The 17160-nt window shown below is 38.5% G+C and overlaps 1 protein-coding gene across 1 annotated transcript; it reads left to right on the top strand.

Annotated features, from left to right (window-relative positions):
- Nucleotides 1-3157: 3157 nt before the first annotated feature.
- Nucleotides 3158-9216, top strand: LOC116696235 (uncharacterized). The gene is made up of 6 exons (XM_032527064.1): nucleotides 3158-3481; nucleotides 4398-4526; nucleotides 5444-5572; nucleotides 6864-8856; nucleotides 8943-9008; nucleotides 9200-9216. Exons 1-6 carry the CDS (start codon nucleotides 3353-3355, stop codon nucleotides 9214-9216), a joined length of 2463 nt encoding a protein of 820 aa, XP_032382955.1. The 5' UTR covers nucleotides 3158-3352.
- Nucleotides 9217-17160: the final 7944 nt, after the last annotated feature.

The following is a 17160-nucleotide window of genomic DNA, read 5'->3' as shown; positions in this document are numbered from 1 at the left end:
TTGTTGCAGTGTGTTTTCTCTCCTCCAAGCTGCGTCACCGACATGTGCTCAGGTGCAAGCACCTGTTAATGATGTTCATATTGTTGTTACGCAGCCAATGTTCCTGGGTCTGGTGGACCCACCATATTATTAGCCGTTTAAATCAATACAGTCATAACTTGTAGGCCAACATTGTGTGTAAAATCAAATGTCCCCACAAAGCCTGTTGTGTGATATCATGCACCGCAAGCCCCTTCTCCGCTCTCTCTTCGGCCGTGACGTTTTAGCCGTAATATTGTAAGTGCATTTCTAAAAAGTGGTGAGCGTCATTAATAAAGATACCAGAACACTTTGATGGTGTAACAGTTTTTTTCAATTTATTCACGGAAACAACTTTGTTGTTAGTGTATTTCCTCTCGTCCAAGCTGCGTCACCGACATGTGCTCAGGTGCGTAGTGGTTGTACAGTCCAACGTTGGGTGTAAAATGTCCCCACAAAGCCTGTTTTTATGATAACAGCAGGGCCTTAAACCAGGCAGTTCTTAACAACATACAGCGCAAAGCCCTTTCTCCGCTTTCATTTCGGCCGTAACGTTGTACTCTGGGTCAAATGAATATGGGCTGCCCCCATTATAACGACCTCATCCACATTGTTGAAACTATTTAAAGCCATTTAGAGCAATGGCGCTGCCAAACTTTTATTAACAGTAGCCTAGGATTTCTGTAGCCTAGTCTGAGACAACAGATATCCTGAACGCAATTTTATTCAGTTGTGTTCCACTCAACATCGCAGTTTTCGGACAAAAAGACACGTTCTGAGATCGATAATGTTGTCAGAAACCTTTAGTAATAGTCGGAGTCTGTCGGTAGGAAAAAAAAAAAAAATCATTTTTTAAGACTGCATTCTTCCCCTTATTAGGTTACATTGAATCTATGCCCGCATGTTTAAAAGTTTAATATTTAAAAAGTAAAAATAGCAGAACAAAAGTTGAAGTCCCATCATGTGCTGAAAAAGCTAAATATATTGAAATGTGAAGGGTTTTTCTAACAGCAAGTATGCTGAGGTTGTTAAAGACCAAAAATGTATGGAAGAAGATGCAGAACAATAATGGAAGAAGAATAATAAAGAAAAGAATAGCAATACTGTAAATGCTGTTGATTCCCAAAATGACTAAACTTAATTTAATGCCATTTGAAACATTTCCCTGCAGAATAAAAATGGCTCCACGGATCAGCCCCCTTAAGGATGCCACTTACTATGTTCTTTCGAAGTCTGACAAGACATCCAAATTAGAAGTGAAGTACATCAATGCAGTTAAAGGTAAGATGGTGTTTGATGTGATTTATCAGATAATATTTATAATGTATACAAACAATATTTGCTGAACATATAATGAAGAATGTCAGGATGAATTTATTCTCAACTTAATCATTTTCATAAATACAATGTAAAGGTGCTGCGAGGTAAAGCGATGTTGGGTGACGTCACTTCTTGTTGACGTTCAAAGTATTAGGCTCGTTGGAGATGAACTGCACCTCGTCTGTAAAGTGGACGAGAGCAGGCAGCAGCGGGGGGGGCAGTTTCCATTCGACTCCTGCAGCCTTCATCCTGTTAGGTCTGATTCTGATTTAATAAAACGTTATTAGACCCAAATATCAGCTGGTACACAGTCTCCAGCTGCTCTACATGTGATCTGTTGCTGATGTTAATTAACAACAGACTGGAGATGTCTCTCTGACTTCTAAACGTCACTATCATTTATCAACATATTCTGTACAGAATAAACTTTACAATTAAAATCCCCCCGATTGATTTTGTTGCCATTTGTGGAGCCTGGGCTGTCTACAGAGACCGCGTTTTTTTATAGCGTGTTCCGGGGACAGGGGACTAGCAGATTGTGAGCTGATGATGATGATAATAACAATAATAATAATAATTTATACTATTTATAGATCCCCAGTGGGAAAATTTTAATCTAAACTCTGTTTTGTTAGTTATCACTACACACAGGCCTGAAACACACACACATGCTCAGGACCTATTACTGCACAAATGAAGAGATGTCAGCATGGGGAGGCTGGACCAGTGCCCTGAGCGCTTGGTTTTCCGTATGTGACAAATAATGTTGTACCTAAATACCATGTGACATTGCTTAGAGCACCCTTTTTTTTTAAATCAGAAGTTATGCTACTTAAGGTCAAAACTAATATGAAAGAATATATAGGTTGTACTGTTCTGTTAAATGCTTTTGTTGTCTTTCACAGGACGTGGTATATTTGCAAAATCCTCTATTTGCAAAGGAGATTTTGTTGTAGAATACAGGGGAGATATTATAATGACGCAGAATCCCGGGGAAGACGAAGACTTTACCACCCGTCATGTGCTGCTTTTATGTTTGTCTTTAAGTGGAATGGGAAAACATGGTGGTAAGCTTTGAACTTGTACTTAAGCTATACTCTCTAAGTGAGGCACTGGTTTTGTGGTGATATTTTGTTGTTTGTATTTCCTCATGTCTCATGTTTCCATTTTAAGTGTTGATGCTTCGAGAGAAGACGGGTCATTGGACGACTTGTCAACGATGAGCATAGACATCCAAACTGTAGGATGAAGAAAATTGAAGTGAACGGAAACCCCCACCTTTGTTTATTTGCACTCAACAACATTAAAGAAGGAGAGGAAATTACATATGACTATGGGGTGAAGACTGCCCATGGAGAACACAGGTATGTTGCACATTACACAGGGTACACAATGGTCCATAATGTTGCAAAATGTCTCAAAGTCTCATGAATTGATTACAATATGAATCTTTAAGAATTTAGAATCAAGTAAGGATATGTGGAAACTGCAGGCAAATCAGATATTTTTAACCAGAGTTCCTGCACTGTTATTTGTTAGTGATCAGATAGGTTTTTGGTATTTATGTTATGTTTTATTGACGTAAAGCATCTAGAAGGTTTGTGGAAGTACGGTAGACTAGTTAGAGCAGATCTTAACCTTCAGAAGGGTCTTTTTCATGGTTAATCATCAGTGTTTTCTGGACACTTACGACGTCCCCACAGCACACTTTTGGTCAGTTTCTGGATATAAACTGTGTGTGTGAAACTATTGGACGAAACTGGTCCCCATAAGAAACTCGTACATTGTGTGTAAAATGTCCCCACTAAGCATTTTGGGTTTAAGTTGTGTGATAACAGACTGGGCTTGGCTGGCCAGAAAGAAAACTACATTTATGTTCATCACTTCAGACTCCAGAATTGAAAAATGACAATTGATTGATTGTCAAAATTCGTAGCTATTTCTAAGTACTCATTAATTACCTAATTGTTGCTGTTCTTCATATTTCTGTTTACTGTATGTTTTTCAATTTTAGATGAGAGACACAGTTCTGGAAGATTTGGGGACTGATGAATCCATATCAGAGAGTGCAGATCAGAACGTAAAGTTCAAGTCCAATCCTTTACAGTCAGACAACAAGATTGAGGACAACACTCATGAACAGGTACATTCATCACTTCAGATGTCTGAATTGAAAAATGACCATCATTTAATTCTTACAGTGCTCTTATTAGGCTCATTTTCAGGTTCATAATTGTATTTAGAGGTTGTACAAGAATAGGCTTATGTTGCTGCCGCTCCTCTTTTCACCCTGTGTGTTGAGCTCTCCATTTTAGCTACAGAGTAGGCATTGTTCTTCTGTTCCATATTGTTGGGAGTCACACATGTGCAGTACCTAGGTAAGCACTGCTAGCTAGTCAGTTGCAGAGTATGAGGGTGTGCCACGCTAGCAGCTAGCCAGAGTTCCTGCACTATTATTTGTTAGTGGTCAGATTGGATTTGTCCATTCATGTTCATTACTTCAGACTTCATTCTACAGTCTATTTAAGTCAGGTTTTGGTATTTTTGATGTCTTAAGTAGCGAAGCAGAGGAAGGACGTGCAATGTCATGTGCTCTAGTATGAATTAGTACGCTCAACAGTTTGATGTAATGCATCTAGAAGGTTTGTGGAAGTACGGTAGACTAGTTAGAGCAGATCTTAACCTTCAGAAGGGTCTTTTTCATGGTTAATCATCAGTGTTTTCTGGACACTTACGACGTCCCCACAGCACACTTTTGGTCAGTTTCTGGATATAAACTGTGTGTGTGAAACTATTTGGACGAAACTGGTCCCCATAAGAAACTCGTACATTGTGTGTAAAATGTCCCCACTAAGCATTTGGGTTTAAGTTGTGTGATAACAGACTGGGCTTGGCTGGCCAGAAAGAAAACTACATTTATGTTCATCACTTCAGACTCCAGAATTGAAAAATGACAATTGATTGATTGTCAAAATTCGTAGCTATTTCTAAGTACTCATTAATTACCTAATTGTTGCTGTTCTTCATATTTCTGTTTACTGTATGTTTTTCAATTTTAGATGAGAGACACAGTTCTGGAAGATTTGGGGACTGATGAATCCATATCAGAGAGTGCAGATCAGAACGTAAAGTTCAAGTCCAATCCTTTACAGTCAGACAACAAGATTGAGGACAACACTCATGAACAGGTACATTCATCACTTCAGATGTCTGAATTGAAAAATGACCATCATTTAATTCTTACAGTGCTCTTATTAGGCTCATTTTCAGGTTCATAATTGTATTTAGAGGTTGTACAAGAATAGGCTTATGTGTTGCCGCTCCTCTTTTCACCCTGTGTGTTGAGCTCTCCATTTTAGCTACAGAGTAGGCATTGTTCTTCTGTTCCATATTTGTTGGGAGTCACACATGTGCAGTACCTAGGTAAGCACTGCTAGCTAGTCAGTTGCAGAGTATGAGGGTGTGCCACGCTAGCAGCTAGCCAGAGTTCCTGCACTATTATTTGTTAGTGGTCAGATTGGATTTGTCCATTCATGTTCATTACTTCAGACTTCATTCTACAGTCTATTTAAGTCAGGTTTTGGTATTTTTGATGTCTTAAGTAGCGAAGCAGAGGAAGGACGTGCAATGTCATGTGCTCTAGTATGAATTAGTACGCTCAACAGTTTGATGTAATGCATCTAGAAGGTTTGTGGAAGTACGGTAGACTAGTTAGAGCAGATCTTAACCTTCAGAAGGGTCTTTTTCATGGTTAATCATCAGTGTTTTCTGGACACTTACGACGTCCCCACAGCACACTTTTGGTCAGTTTCTGGATATAAACTGTGTGTGTGAAACTATTTGGACGAAACTGGTCCCCATAAGAAACTCGTACATTGTGTGTAAAATGTCCCCACTAAGCATTTTGGGTTTAAGTTGTGTGATAACAGACTGGGCTTGGCTGGCCAGAAAGAAAACTACATTTATGTTCATCACTTCAGACTCCAGAATTGAAAAATGACAATTGATTGATTGTCAAAATTCGTAGCTATTTCTAAGTACTCATTAATTACCTAATTGTTGCTGTTCTTCATATTTCTGTTTACTGTATGTTTTTCAATTTTAGATGAGAGACACAGTTCTGGAAGATTTGGGGACTGATGAATCCATATCAGAGAGTGCAGATCAGAACGTAAAGTTCAAGTCCAATCCTTTACAGTCAGACAACAAGATTGAGGACAACACTCATGAACAGGTACATTCATCACTTCAGATGTCTGAATTGAAAAATGACCATCATTTAATTCTTACAGTGCTCTTATTAGGCTCATTTTCAGGTTCATAATTGTATTTAGAGGTTGTACAAGAATAGGCTTATGTTGCTGCCGCTCCTCTTTTCACCCTGTGTGTTGAGCTCTCCATTTTAGCTACAGAGTAGGCATTGTTCTTCTGTTCCATATTTGTTGGGAGTCACACATGTGCAGTACCTAGGTAAGCACTGCTAGCTAGTCAGTTGCAGAGTATGAGGGTGTGCCACGCTAGCAGCTAGCCAGAGTTCCTGCACTATTATTTGTTAGTGGTCAGATTGGATTTGTCCATTCATGTTCATTACTTCAGACTTCATTCTACAGTCTATTTAAGTCAGGTTTTGGTATTTTTGATGTCTTAAGTAGCGAAGCAGAGGAAGGACGTGCAATGTCATGTGCTCTAGTATGAATTAGTACGCTCAACAGTTTGATGTAATGCATCTAGAAGGTTTGTGGAAGTACGGTAGACTAGTTAGAGCAGATCTTAACCTTCAGAAGGGTCTTTTTCATGGTTAATCATCAGTGTTTTCTGGACACTTACGACGTCCCCACAGCACACTTTTGGTCAGTTTCTGGATATAAACTGTGTGTGTGAAACTATTTGGACGAAACTGGTCCCCATAAGAAACTCGTACATTGTGTGTAAAATGTCCCCACTAAGCATTTTGGGTTTAAGTTGTGTGATAACAGACTGGGCTTGGCTGGCCAGAAAGAAAACTACATTTATGTTCATCACTTCAGACTCCAGAATTGAAAAATGACAAGTAATTGTCAAAATTCTTAGTTGTCATTGATTAATTGTATTCTATATATTTCTGATTACTGTATTTTTAAAATTTTAGATGAAAGACAGTTCTGTGCAGTTCCTACACAACCCTTCCATTTAGTGAGTCTGCAGAGTATGAGGGCGTTCCTTGCTAGTAGCTAGGCAAGCATTATAATGTGTTACTATCCATTGAATTGTTTGTCACATAAGTAATGGCTGCAGTACAATTGATATATTTCGATTAGTTTGTGTACAGTGTTTTCTCTTAAATATGGTAAATCTCTTTGGGGTGGCCTTTTATTAATTTTATAAACCTATAATGTGCATAAAAATATACCAAACACAAAGGAAAGGCGAATAGGCCAAAGGCATAATATGAGCACTCTAAAATTGTTTATTTCTGTGTTCTCATCAATAAACTAGTTGTTGCAAGTCTACATAAATCTGATGTACTTTATTTTTATTTTTTTTAGATGACAGACACAGATGAAGATTTGGTGATTGATGAATGCATATCAGAGAGTGCAGATGATTACATTCCGGATACCACTTCCGAAAGTGACACTGACAGTGATGCTAGCCCTCCCCAAAACCGCAGGATCAAAAGAAGTCTTGATTATACACTTGACATCGTTCGTTCATTGAGTCCCCCTGTCTGTGACACCACAACACCAAACGTGATGACCTTTGACAGAAATGTCTTTATATCTGAAGCCACTGGAGCAGAAGAAGAACCCTGTTCTAGTCAGAACATAAATGACAGCATAGTTGTCAGATCATGCCATAACATAGGTAGGAAAAGAGTTTACGACAAGAGACATTATTGTTTGTATTGCTCTAAGCCATATGCTAAGATGGCAAGGCATCTAGAAGCTTCACATGAAACCAAATCTGATGTGGCTAAAGCTCTAAGCTTTCCAAAGGCTTCCAAAGAAAGAAAAAAACATCTAGATTATATTCGCAACAGAGGAAACTTTGTTCACAATGCTGCTGTTATGGAGTCAGGAAAGGGAGAACTAATACCGTTTAAAAGACCACCTAAAGAAGCCCAGGGACACGACTTCATGCACTGTGCATATTGTCAAGGACTTTTTTCAAGAAAGATCCTGTGGCGACATATGCGTAGCTGTAGACTTAAACCTGGATCAGTCCCCCTCAAACCAGGAAAGAACCGTGTTCAGTCTATGTGCACATACACAGGACCAGTGCCTTCACACATTAGTAAACAACTGTGGAAAGTAATCAGTGTCATGAATTCTGACCCAATCACTGATATAATAAAAAATGACCATGTCATTATTGAAATTGGGCAGCACTTGTTAAGCAAAGGTGGTATTTCAGCCAAGAATCACCAGTTTGTGCGAGATAAGATGCGAGAAATGGGAAGGCTAGTTGAAAGTGCGTTGAAAGTCACCACCTTAAAAAGAATGGAAGATCTCATAAATCCCAAAAAGTACATTGAGACCATCAAAGCTGTCAAGTTTACATGTGGGTATGATAGTGAAGCAAACAAGTTTGTGATTCCATCACTAGCAAATAAACTTGGGAATACCCTGGTCAAAGCAAGCAAACTATTAAAAGCTCAAGGTTTAATCTCTAACAACAAAGAGCTTGTGAAGAATGCCACTGAGTTTCAAGAGGTCCATCAGGAAAAGTGGAATGAGATGATCTCAGCTACAGCTTTAAGGAACATCAGGGAAGCAAAGTGGAATGTGCCCACTATCATGCCCTTTACCGAAGATGTCCAAAAAATGCATGGCTATCTCAGTCAGGTGCAAGATAAGTGGTCAAATTCCCTCTCTGAAACCCCCTCTTCAACAACCTGGAAGGAACTAGCAAAGGTGTGTCTGGCCCAGATCATTCTTTTTAACCGGCGCAGGGAAGGAGAGGTGGCAAGCATGCCTTTATCTGCGTTTTTATCAAGAGACTCTTCTGATCCACATGAGGATGTGGACTGGGCACTCTCCGAAGTGGAAAAAAACCTCTGCAGACACTTCTCAAGGATTGTCATCCGGGGAAAACGTGGTCGCCCAGTTCCAATTCTTCTTACCCCAAAAATGCTGTCTGCATTAGAACTCCTTGTTAAACAGAGAGAGGCTTGTGGGGTTCTAAAAGACAATGGTTATATGTTTGCAAGACCACAAGCTATGACACATTTCCGAGGTTCAGACTGCCTTCGTGCTTTTGCAAAAAAGTGTGGTGCAAAGTGTCCAAAGTCACTGACATCTACCAGACTGCGAAAGCATGCCGCAACCCTATCAACAGTGCTGAACATGACAGGAACAGAGATGGACCAGCTGGCCAACTATCTTGGACATGACATAAGAATCCATCGCGAGTACTATCGACTCCCTGAGAAGACCCTCCAACTCGCCAAGATCAGCAAGGTTTTAATGGCACTTGAGCAAGGAAAATTAGCTGAGTTTCATGGCAAGAACCTAGATGAAATATCAATAGAACCAGATGGTAAGTTTTAATTTGATGGTATTTGTTTTTTTGTGTTAACCTGATGATCTGGTCACTTTGGTAAGCTGTACTTTATATGACCACAGAGAAAGTTCTGGACAGTGATGTGGAAGACCTGAACATACAAGAGGAAAACTGTTCAAGTGTCCATGGTATGTATTGTCTGTAAATTACTGTAGATATACCAGTTTACCTTTTATTGTAATGCACCAGTGGTTCTCAAACTTTGTCATATGGCTCTAACCAAATCATTTTTATCAATCCATATCAATGATAGATAAATAGCAAACTGATAGCAAACAAATGTTCCAAGTTGAATTTTTATCATAGTTTTCTCTATCAGGGATCAATAGCAAATGAGCATTCAAAAAGACATTGATTAGTTTAGTAATAAGTACTTCTGATGCACTTGCAATGGTTGAACGCACTTAAATGGTTTAATGCACTTTTATGCTCTAATTATGGTTAAATACCATTAGTGCAACAAATACACACATCAATTGTGTATTGTCAGCATTCTACAGAAATAATTATATATTAATTAAGTATATATATCTTTTTGAAAATGTTATTGTAATTCTTTTCAGCAGAGGGGATACTTCCTCCTGCGAAGGGAAATGAAAGGCTGTCATCCAAAAGACGCAATCCACCACCATCAGATGATGAAATGCCTTCATCCAGAGGTAAAATCTTTACACATTTCTTTTATATTTCAGTTAAGATGTGTCTGTTTCTTGTTTGAATATGTATTATCAGTGTATGGAACTACAAATGGCCATATGCTGTATTTAATGTAACAGCAGTTGTAAGGAAACATAAAACAAAACCAGACTGAACTTTCCTGACCACCTTACATCTGTTTGCAATGTTACTGAAAAGCTGTAAATGTATGCTTTTTACTTAGAAAAGCATTACTTACCCTCTTCTTTTAAGCCTAAATAAACAGTATCAGGGTACGCTATTATTCCAGATATTTCTTTCCTCGTCTGTTTCTGGGCAAAATAATTAAAGCTTAATTAAAGCTTAAGTAATGACTAACCCTTATAACAACCACCTGTCCTATGTGTTCAAAAATAAATGGAGCAGTTTAATGAGTCGATTGATGCGTAGAAAGTATTCTTTGGACACAGTCCTAGGAATTATTGGCACCTTATTTTTCAACAGTGCAACCAATGCAAACATCAGTTGTGTGTTGTCAGTGTTCTACAGTATATATTAACCCTTGTGTTGTCTTCCCTTCAACCATGATAAAAAATAAGTTTCCATCACTCTTTTTTCAACATTTCTTTTTTCACACATTTTTGTCCCTTTTTCAATGTTGTGGGTGCTTTTTTAAATGTTTTTTCCAAAGTTATTCCAAAACATTTTTGTGAGAATGTTTTTTTTTTTTACTGAAAACGGGTCAATTTGACCCAAGGACAACATGAGGGTTAAGTATATAGTATATTGAATTTTTATTATTTTTTCAGAACCATCAGCAGATGGGACACTTCCCCTACCAAGGGAAATGAAAGGCCATCGTCATCTAAAAGACGTAAGCCACCACCATCAGATGATGAGATGCCTTCAGGACTCTTGGGTATGAAGCCTTCATCCAAAGGTAAACTCTTTACACATTTCTCTTTTGTGTTTCAGTAAACATTGTGCCTGCTTCTTTTTAAATATGTATTATCAGTGTACCAATTGATCTAGAAATGCCCAAATACGAGAGTTGCTGTAACAGCAGCCGCATAGGAACATAGAAAGATATTGTATTATTAATTTCATAAATTTACTATTCAAAATTATAACCTTCAGTAATAAGTGGCCCCTATACCAACCACCTGTCATAAATAATGGATGATGCATTTTAATGAGTGAATGAATGCTTAGTAAAAATTAGGACTGAAAGATGTGCAATAATATTATATTGCATAAATAAATATTTATGGCTTATAGGTAATACTTCAAATCCTATCTTTATTTTCCTTTACCCCAGTGGTCATTTCAGTCCAAGGGGAAGAATGCACAAATCAGTGTTTGACAATGTAATTCTATTGAAAGGTGCAAATAACGTTACTTTTACTGTAGAAGCTGGAATATACATTTACAGACCTCCTTATCTATCCAATTACACATTTGATTTCCTGACCACATCAAGGTACAGCGACCGTGAAGAAAAAATCGCCCTGGAACAAGAAAGAGGTGCAGGCGGTGGAAAGGCACATGAACCACTTCATTACATCCTGTGTTGTTCCTGCAAAAAGAGACTGTGAGAAATGTTTACGGGCTGAACCAGAGGTTCTTAAGAACCGAGAATGGCAGCACATAAAGTTCTACATCTATAACCGGATAACTGCTTACAAAAAGAAAGTTTTAAGCAAATAGTGTAAATGTTATTTATTTGAAGGGGTGTGCATTACACTGACATGACTATTATGACATGACACCCATCATGAACATGAAGGAGTCATTTTGAGTGTTTATGGTTGTTGACATTAAGTGTAATTTGGTCAATGCATTAAAAATGTCAGAACTTACAGACTATGAACACTAAAAATGACTCCTTCCTGTTCATAGTGGGTGTCATATCAGTCTTATGCACACCCCTTCTAATAAAGAGTGACCTCTTTTCTTTGTTAAAAGAATGCAACAATGTTTTGTTTTGAGCTTTTCATTACTCTTTGAGTTGTTGATTCATTACGGCTTGTGTTGTTCTGCAAAAACAGACTGAGAAATGTTCAGGGGCTGAATCAGAGGTTCTTAAGAACCGAGAATGGCAGCACATAAAGTTTTTAAGTTTATAACCGTATAACTGCTTACAAAAACGTTTTAAGCAAATAGTGTAAAAGTGATTTATTCTCAGTTTATTTTAAGGGGTGTGCGTACACTGACATGACTGTCATTATGACAAGACACCTATCATAAAGAATTACTTTTTTTTCTTTGTAAAAAGGTTGCAGCATGTTTGTTTTGAGCTTTACATTACTCTTTGAGTTGTTTAATAATGAAGCTGAACTCATTAAAGTTGAATTCTGCAAATTGTTTTGCTGTCATACAAGGGTGTGCTGCTTTCTCTCATCTTCTTTTGATATATTAACCCCCTAACCCCCCTTGTTTCTCTCTCTACCAATATAAGCTACTCTGTTTTAGGCCACAAAACATGCATGCAGGCTAAAATTCAACCGCAAGGAAACTAACTGATAGGCTAATATATGCAGACAGCACAGTGGTAAACACTGCAGCAGTAATGTGTCCACATCAGCTGAGAATAGAAAATTGTCCTTTCCTTCCGTAATGGGTCATATCAAACATTACCTGCATGTATCACAAGTACTTAAGCTTAGAAATTATTCACAAAAGAAATTCTCCATTTATTGACTGTCAAAGCTGAATTAAAAAGCTAGTCTCTTGAATATAGGATAAAGACATGCAATAATGATAACTCATAAATGATTATTCTGTTCAATATATTTCCTATCACATAAAGTTTACACTCTCCGGTGATGAAGTCATAGCCACGGTAGTGTCATATCACCGTCAGTATTGTGGTGATGCGGTTCTTTACAGCCTTAAATTGTAGTGTTGATATAGTGGTACTGTGTCAGGTGATTGAGTAGTTAACTGAAGCTAGGTGGGTGACTGTAAATATAAATATAACGAAAAAAAGTTGTGACTGTGTTTGGGGAAAGTAAATGGTTTGAAAAGGTTTGTCTTGTTATGATTTAGGTTGGAAAATATCCTCTTTTGTACATGAGTTAAGAGCTTTTCATTTCTTTTGTTTATAGTGCCAAATTATAAGTTATGCTTTTGTACAGTGTAGGTATAGATCACATTTCAAGAATTTATGGTTTACAAAGTTCAATCAATTCCTCTATGAGCACCAGCCAGAGTCAATATGTCTGTGTTAAACCTGCAGGCATGTCAAACATACCCGTCTCTATGGTATGCAGCCGTTTGCCTTGACCGTTTAAGAGGGAGATATCAATTAATATTTACTTAATTCTCTTAAATAAAATAGATAATAAAAATAAAAAAATAAAAATAGAAATATCAATCAATCAAATGTTTTGCTATGTTGTGAAGATGTATGATATGCAAATTGATGGTTTGAATCACTCACCTTTTAACTAGTTGACCGTTCATGCTCCATACCTGTTATCTATAAACAGCTAAGCTAAATTAAAACATTTTAACTGTTATAGTACTCTTTATGCATCTTTATATTTTATTTATTGTTGCAAAGTCCCCACTAATCACAATAGAATGTGTGTGAATTATGTAAATAACATGCAAATGAGGTCCCCACCAACAATGTTAGTTCGTTTTTTTACTCGTCCCCAAATGTGATGGGGAAGTCATTACTTCATCAATTCAGATGTTTAAAGTCGTGTATAAGCTTACAAGGCTATGGTGAGTTTACTTGATTTTTTTCATACCTCTAGCACCTTTAGAAAGGGTGGTCCCCACAAATGATGGTTAAAAAATTGGTCCCCAATAAACATAAAAACCAGTATGTGTGTGTGTGTGTGTGTGTGTGTGTGTGTGTTTGTGTGTGTATGTGTGTGTGTGTGTGTTATTGTGCTCCTCTGACAATATAAAGTTTTCCCCAGGATGTAATTAATTAGTAGCGGGTATTGTAATAATGTCAGCATCTAAGTGCTTTATCCCATGCATTATAATCAGCTTTATTATCCCATCTCCATTCCCAATTCAATTTTACTCCCGGCTTTCCCCATCAGCAGCTCAGGGGCCCACACAACAGCAGGATAAACGATTGTGCTTTGCGCGCCGCGACTTCCTCATCAGGCGATAAGATTGCACTGATTAAAGAGATTACTTCTGCCTGACGTGTCAATAAATCGGCTCTGTGGTTTGTGTTGAGGCTGCAGTGCAGCACAGCGATCCTCTGAGTGATGCTGTTTTTTTTTTTTTGTTGCTTTTTGCTGTTTTTTAGTTCCCAGTGCAAACTTTATGAGGCAGGGAACTGCCACCGTGTGGGGATTACTGTGTGGCTGTCAGGTCGGAGGAGCAGTTCTTCCTCTCTCCATCTGATTCCACTCATCCTATTCTCTCTGTCACCATTATCTTTCTCTGTGTGCTGTTACCGCTTGATGTGTGTGGGCCACGGATGTGTCTCCACCACTAATCATAGGGATTCCCGATCAATCACCAGCTGTCATCAGTATGTGAATGGGCGATTGATAAAAGTGCTCTATGAATGCAGCCATTTACAATTTAAAAAGAACCTTTCTAAAGAGGTCAAGGAACTGGGTTACATACTGTCAAGCATTACATTAATTATTCTGGTTTATTACAACTTTTAGTGTTTTTTTTTGTCATTGTATTAATCAGTCTTAATAACTCGCCAAGGTAATGGCTGAAATCTGGAAAAAAGCAGTCAGGCGATCAGACAGGTTGGGATCAAACCTTCAGTTTTGGAACAGAGAAAGCAAGTAACATTACCTAACATGTAGCAAAATGTGACAGACAGATGGTTCATCCAATCACCTGCCAGCGATCTTTGGAAAGTGGCTGCCCTTTTTAGTTTCCGTTGACGGCTTCTCAAACGATTTTGTGTAGCCTAAGGGTATAAAGGAAATAGTACCAAAACAAAGTCATGTTGGGATTGATCATGGCAGTTCTACTTGCATCTTTCTTTAGTTGCTGGACTTCCAGTTCCAACTTCCTATTTTGTATTTGTTTTATTTATTTGAATGTATACATCCAGTGTTTGAGGAGGTAGAGCGGCATCCTATTGGGGCAGGGCATTTTTTCTTTTTGATTGCTCTTACCATTGCATTGTATTCATTAGTTAATTCTCAATTTGTCACCTGTAGTCCCAGTCCGAGAGGGTAGAAGGGTCTCAGTGTCCAGTAGCCAATACTTGTTAGAAGAAACTCACTATGAGTAGCTCGCCACAAAAGTAGGGCTTTAAGTGTATAATGGGCAAGCATTGCTTACCTTGAGCCTCATGGAACAGACGGACACAGTCTCCTTGTCCTCCTTCCTTGTACATTGGCTTCACCCTGAAACCATAAATCACGCTCTCCTTTTCATGTTGACTGTGTGACGGCCCTCCTGCTGTAGCAGGGTGTGCTGTGTTCTTTCTCTCTTTGGCTTTGTGTTTCTTTCTGTGCTGTCCTACAAGTCCAGGGGTGGAGCCAAATCAGCAACTGGGAGCACCTGGCCTATCACCCAGGGGTTGTTGACCCATGACATGGTGCTCTTTGGATGCTTTTACATAGACCATAGTGGTAACCTAATACTGTATCTGAAGTCTCTTTTATATAGACCTTAGTGGTCCCCTAATGCTTTATCCAAAGCCTCTTTTATACAGACCTTAGTGGTCCCTAATACTGTATCTGAAGTCTCTTTCCCAAAATTCAGCCTTGGTGCAGAATTACAGCTGCTAGAGCCAGTCCCACAATGAGCTTTCCTTAGTATGTGCCATTTCTGAGTCTGTAGCTTTTCAGGTGGGGGGTGGGGGTGTAGCCTTGACCAACTGCCACTTTGCTCGTTTGAAAGTCATGATGTCTCTCTCTCATGGGTGGGCCGAATTCTCTGGGCGGACAAAGCAGCAAAAGGGGAGGTAAACTTGCCCCTTATGACCTCATAGGGGCAAGATTCCAGATTGGCCCATCTAAGCTTTAATTTTCTCAAAGGCAGAGCAGGATACCCAGGGCTCGGTTCAAACCTATCATCATTTCTAGTCACTGGGGGACCATAGGCAGGCTGGCAGGACGTATATTAATGTTAAAAAAACTAACGAAGTGAAATTTTCATGCCATGGGACCTTTAAGATATGGCTGTCAAACATTCAGTGTTTATCTTTCCATGCATCCGGCACCATGTTTCTGTTTAGTTGGCTTTGGCCCGGCTAATAATTTTCATTCCTTATCACTTCATTATAGTTCACTTGTATATTTAGACATTTTTCATTACCTAGTTCTACCTAGAATTCTTTGTATGTTCAGTAATTAAATGTTAAACCATTGAGTTGCAAACTGTGTATCTCTTACTGACTACTCTAACTGTAAACCATACTCACAGGGTCCTGCATGATGTCTGGTAACTTCAACAGGCACACTGCTTTTGACATCACTGTGGAACATGTTGAACAAAGACTTTGGTCAAGAATGTGCAAACAGATAAATCAACCCTTTATGGAGTCAGAATCAGAATCAGAAATACTTTATTGATCCCCGAAGGGAAACTCTGTGTTACAGTTGCTCAGATATTAGAAATATAAGAAATATAAATAAAGAAATATAAGGAGTCTGGATATTTACATAGTTAAAGGTATATTATGATACAGTATTTACATAAATAACATAATTAAGGTGTTGCAATGGAGAAAAAATAATAATAATAATAGTAGCAGTTGAGTATTACACACATTACAAGCCAGTGTTATTGCACAAAACAGATACTATTGTCCAGTTTCAACCCCTCTAAGTGTCCTTGTGTCAGACACTTAGAGGGAGGAGTTATAAAGTTTGATGGCCACAGGCAGGAATGACTTCCTGTGGCGCTCTGTGGTGCATTTTGGGAGAATGAGTCTATCACTGAAAGTGCTCTTGTGATTGAGCAGCAAGCAATGGAGTGGGTGTGAGACATTGTCCAAGATGGCATGTAGTTTGGACAGCATCCTCCTATCTGACACACCCGACAGAGAGTCACTCGTTGCACAAGCTGGCGGGGGATGGGAAAAAAGGGAAGCGGGAAGAGCTGGTTGGGAAATATAAATTAACATTCTGACTAATGAAATAACACATTTTTAATGAAGAAAATATTAACGTTCTCTAAAATATGAACATAGACTTGCTGTCGGACAGCCAGCTTCATTTGTAAGACATTTCCGCATCATGGAAACATTTACAAGCAGCATCTCTAATGGTTAAAGTAAATAGTTATAGAAAACTCAAAGACATTAATACAATACATAATTTAAAAAAGCAACGCAGCCTACAGGGACTGTAGAGGGCCAGTTAAATGTCCATACCACGTCTGAAAAAAATGAATCATCAGGTGGGTGCAGAGTGGATGACTTTAAGTTTACATGCTGATTCGGATGAAGAGCCAATCCACTCCCTAATATATAGTGTTTTTGTGTATTAAGACACACTGAACAAAATTATAAATGCAACACTTTTGTTTTTACCCTCATTTTTCATGAGCTGAACTCAAAGATCTGTGTACACAAAAGGCTTATTTTCTCGAATATTGTTCAAAAAATCTGTCTAAAGCTGTGTTGGTGAGCACTTCTCCTTTGCCGAGATAATCCATCCACCTCACAGGTGTGGCTCATCAAGTAGCTTAGTT

Source organism: Etheostoma spectabile, chromosome 9 (assembly GCF_008692095.1).
Source record: "Etheostoma spectabile isolate EspeVRDwgs_2016 chromosome 9, UIUC_Espe_1.0, whole genome shotgun sequence".
Taxonomy (NCBI): Eukaryota; Metazoa; Chordata; class Actinopteri; order Perciformes; family Percidae; genus Etheostoma; species Etheostoma spectabile.
Note: the sequence above shows the minus strand (reverse complement) of the source record. Positions and strands in the feature narration are given on the sequence as shown.

What these genes read in the sequence shown, in the direction of transcription:
- LOC116696235 (XM_032527064.1), top strand. Translation starts at nt 3,353, where the DNA reads ATGAGAGACACAGTTCTGGAAGATTTGGGGACTGATGAATCCATATCA. An exon ending in AGGACAACACTCATGAACAG is followed by an intron (nt 3,482 to 4,397) that starts GTACATTCATCA and finishes TTTCAATTTTAG; the next exon opens with ATGAGAGACACAGTTCTGGA. An exon ending in AATATCAATAGAACCAGATG is followed by an intron (nt 8,857 to 8,942) that starts GTAAGTTTTAAT and finishes ATATGACCACAG; the next exon opens with AGAAAGTTCTGGACAGTGAT.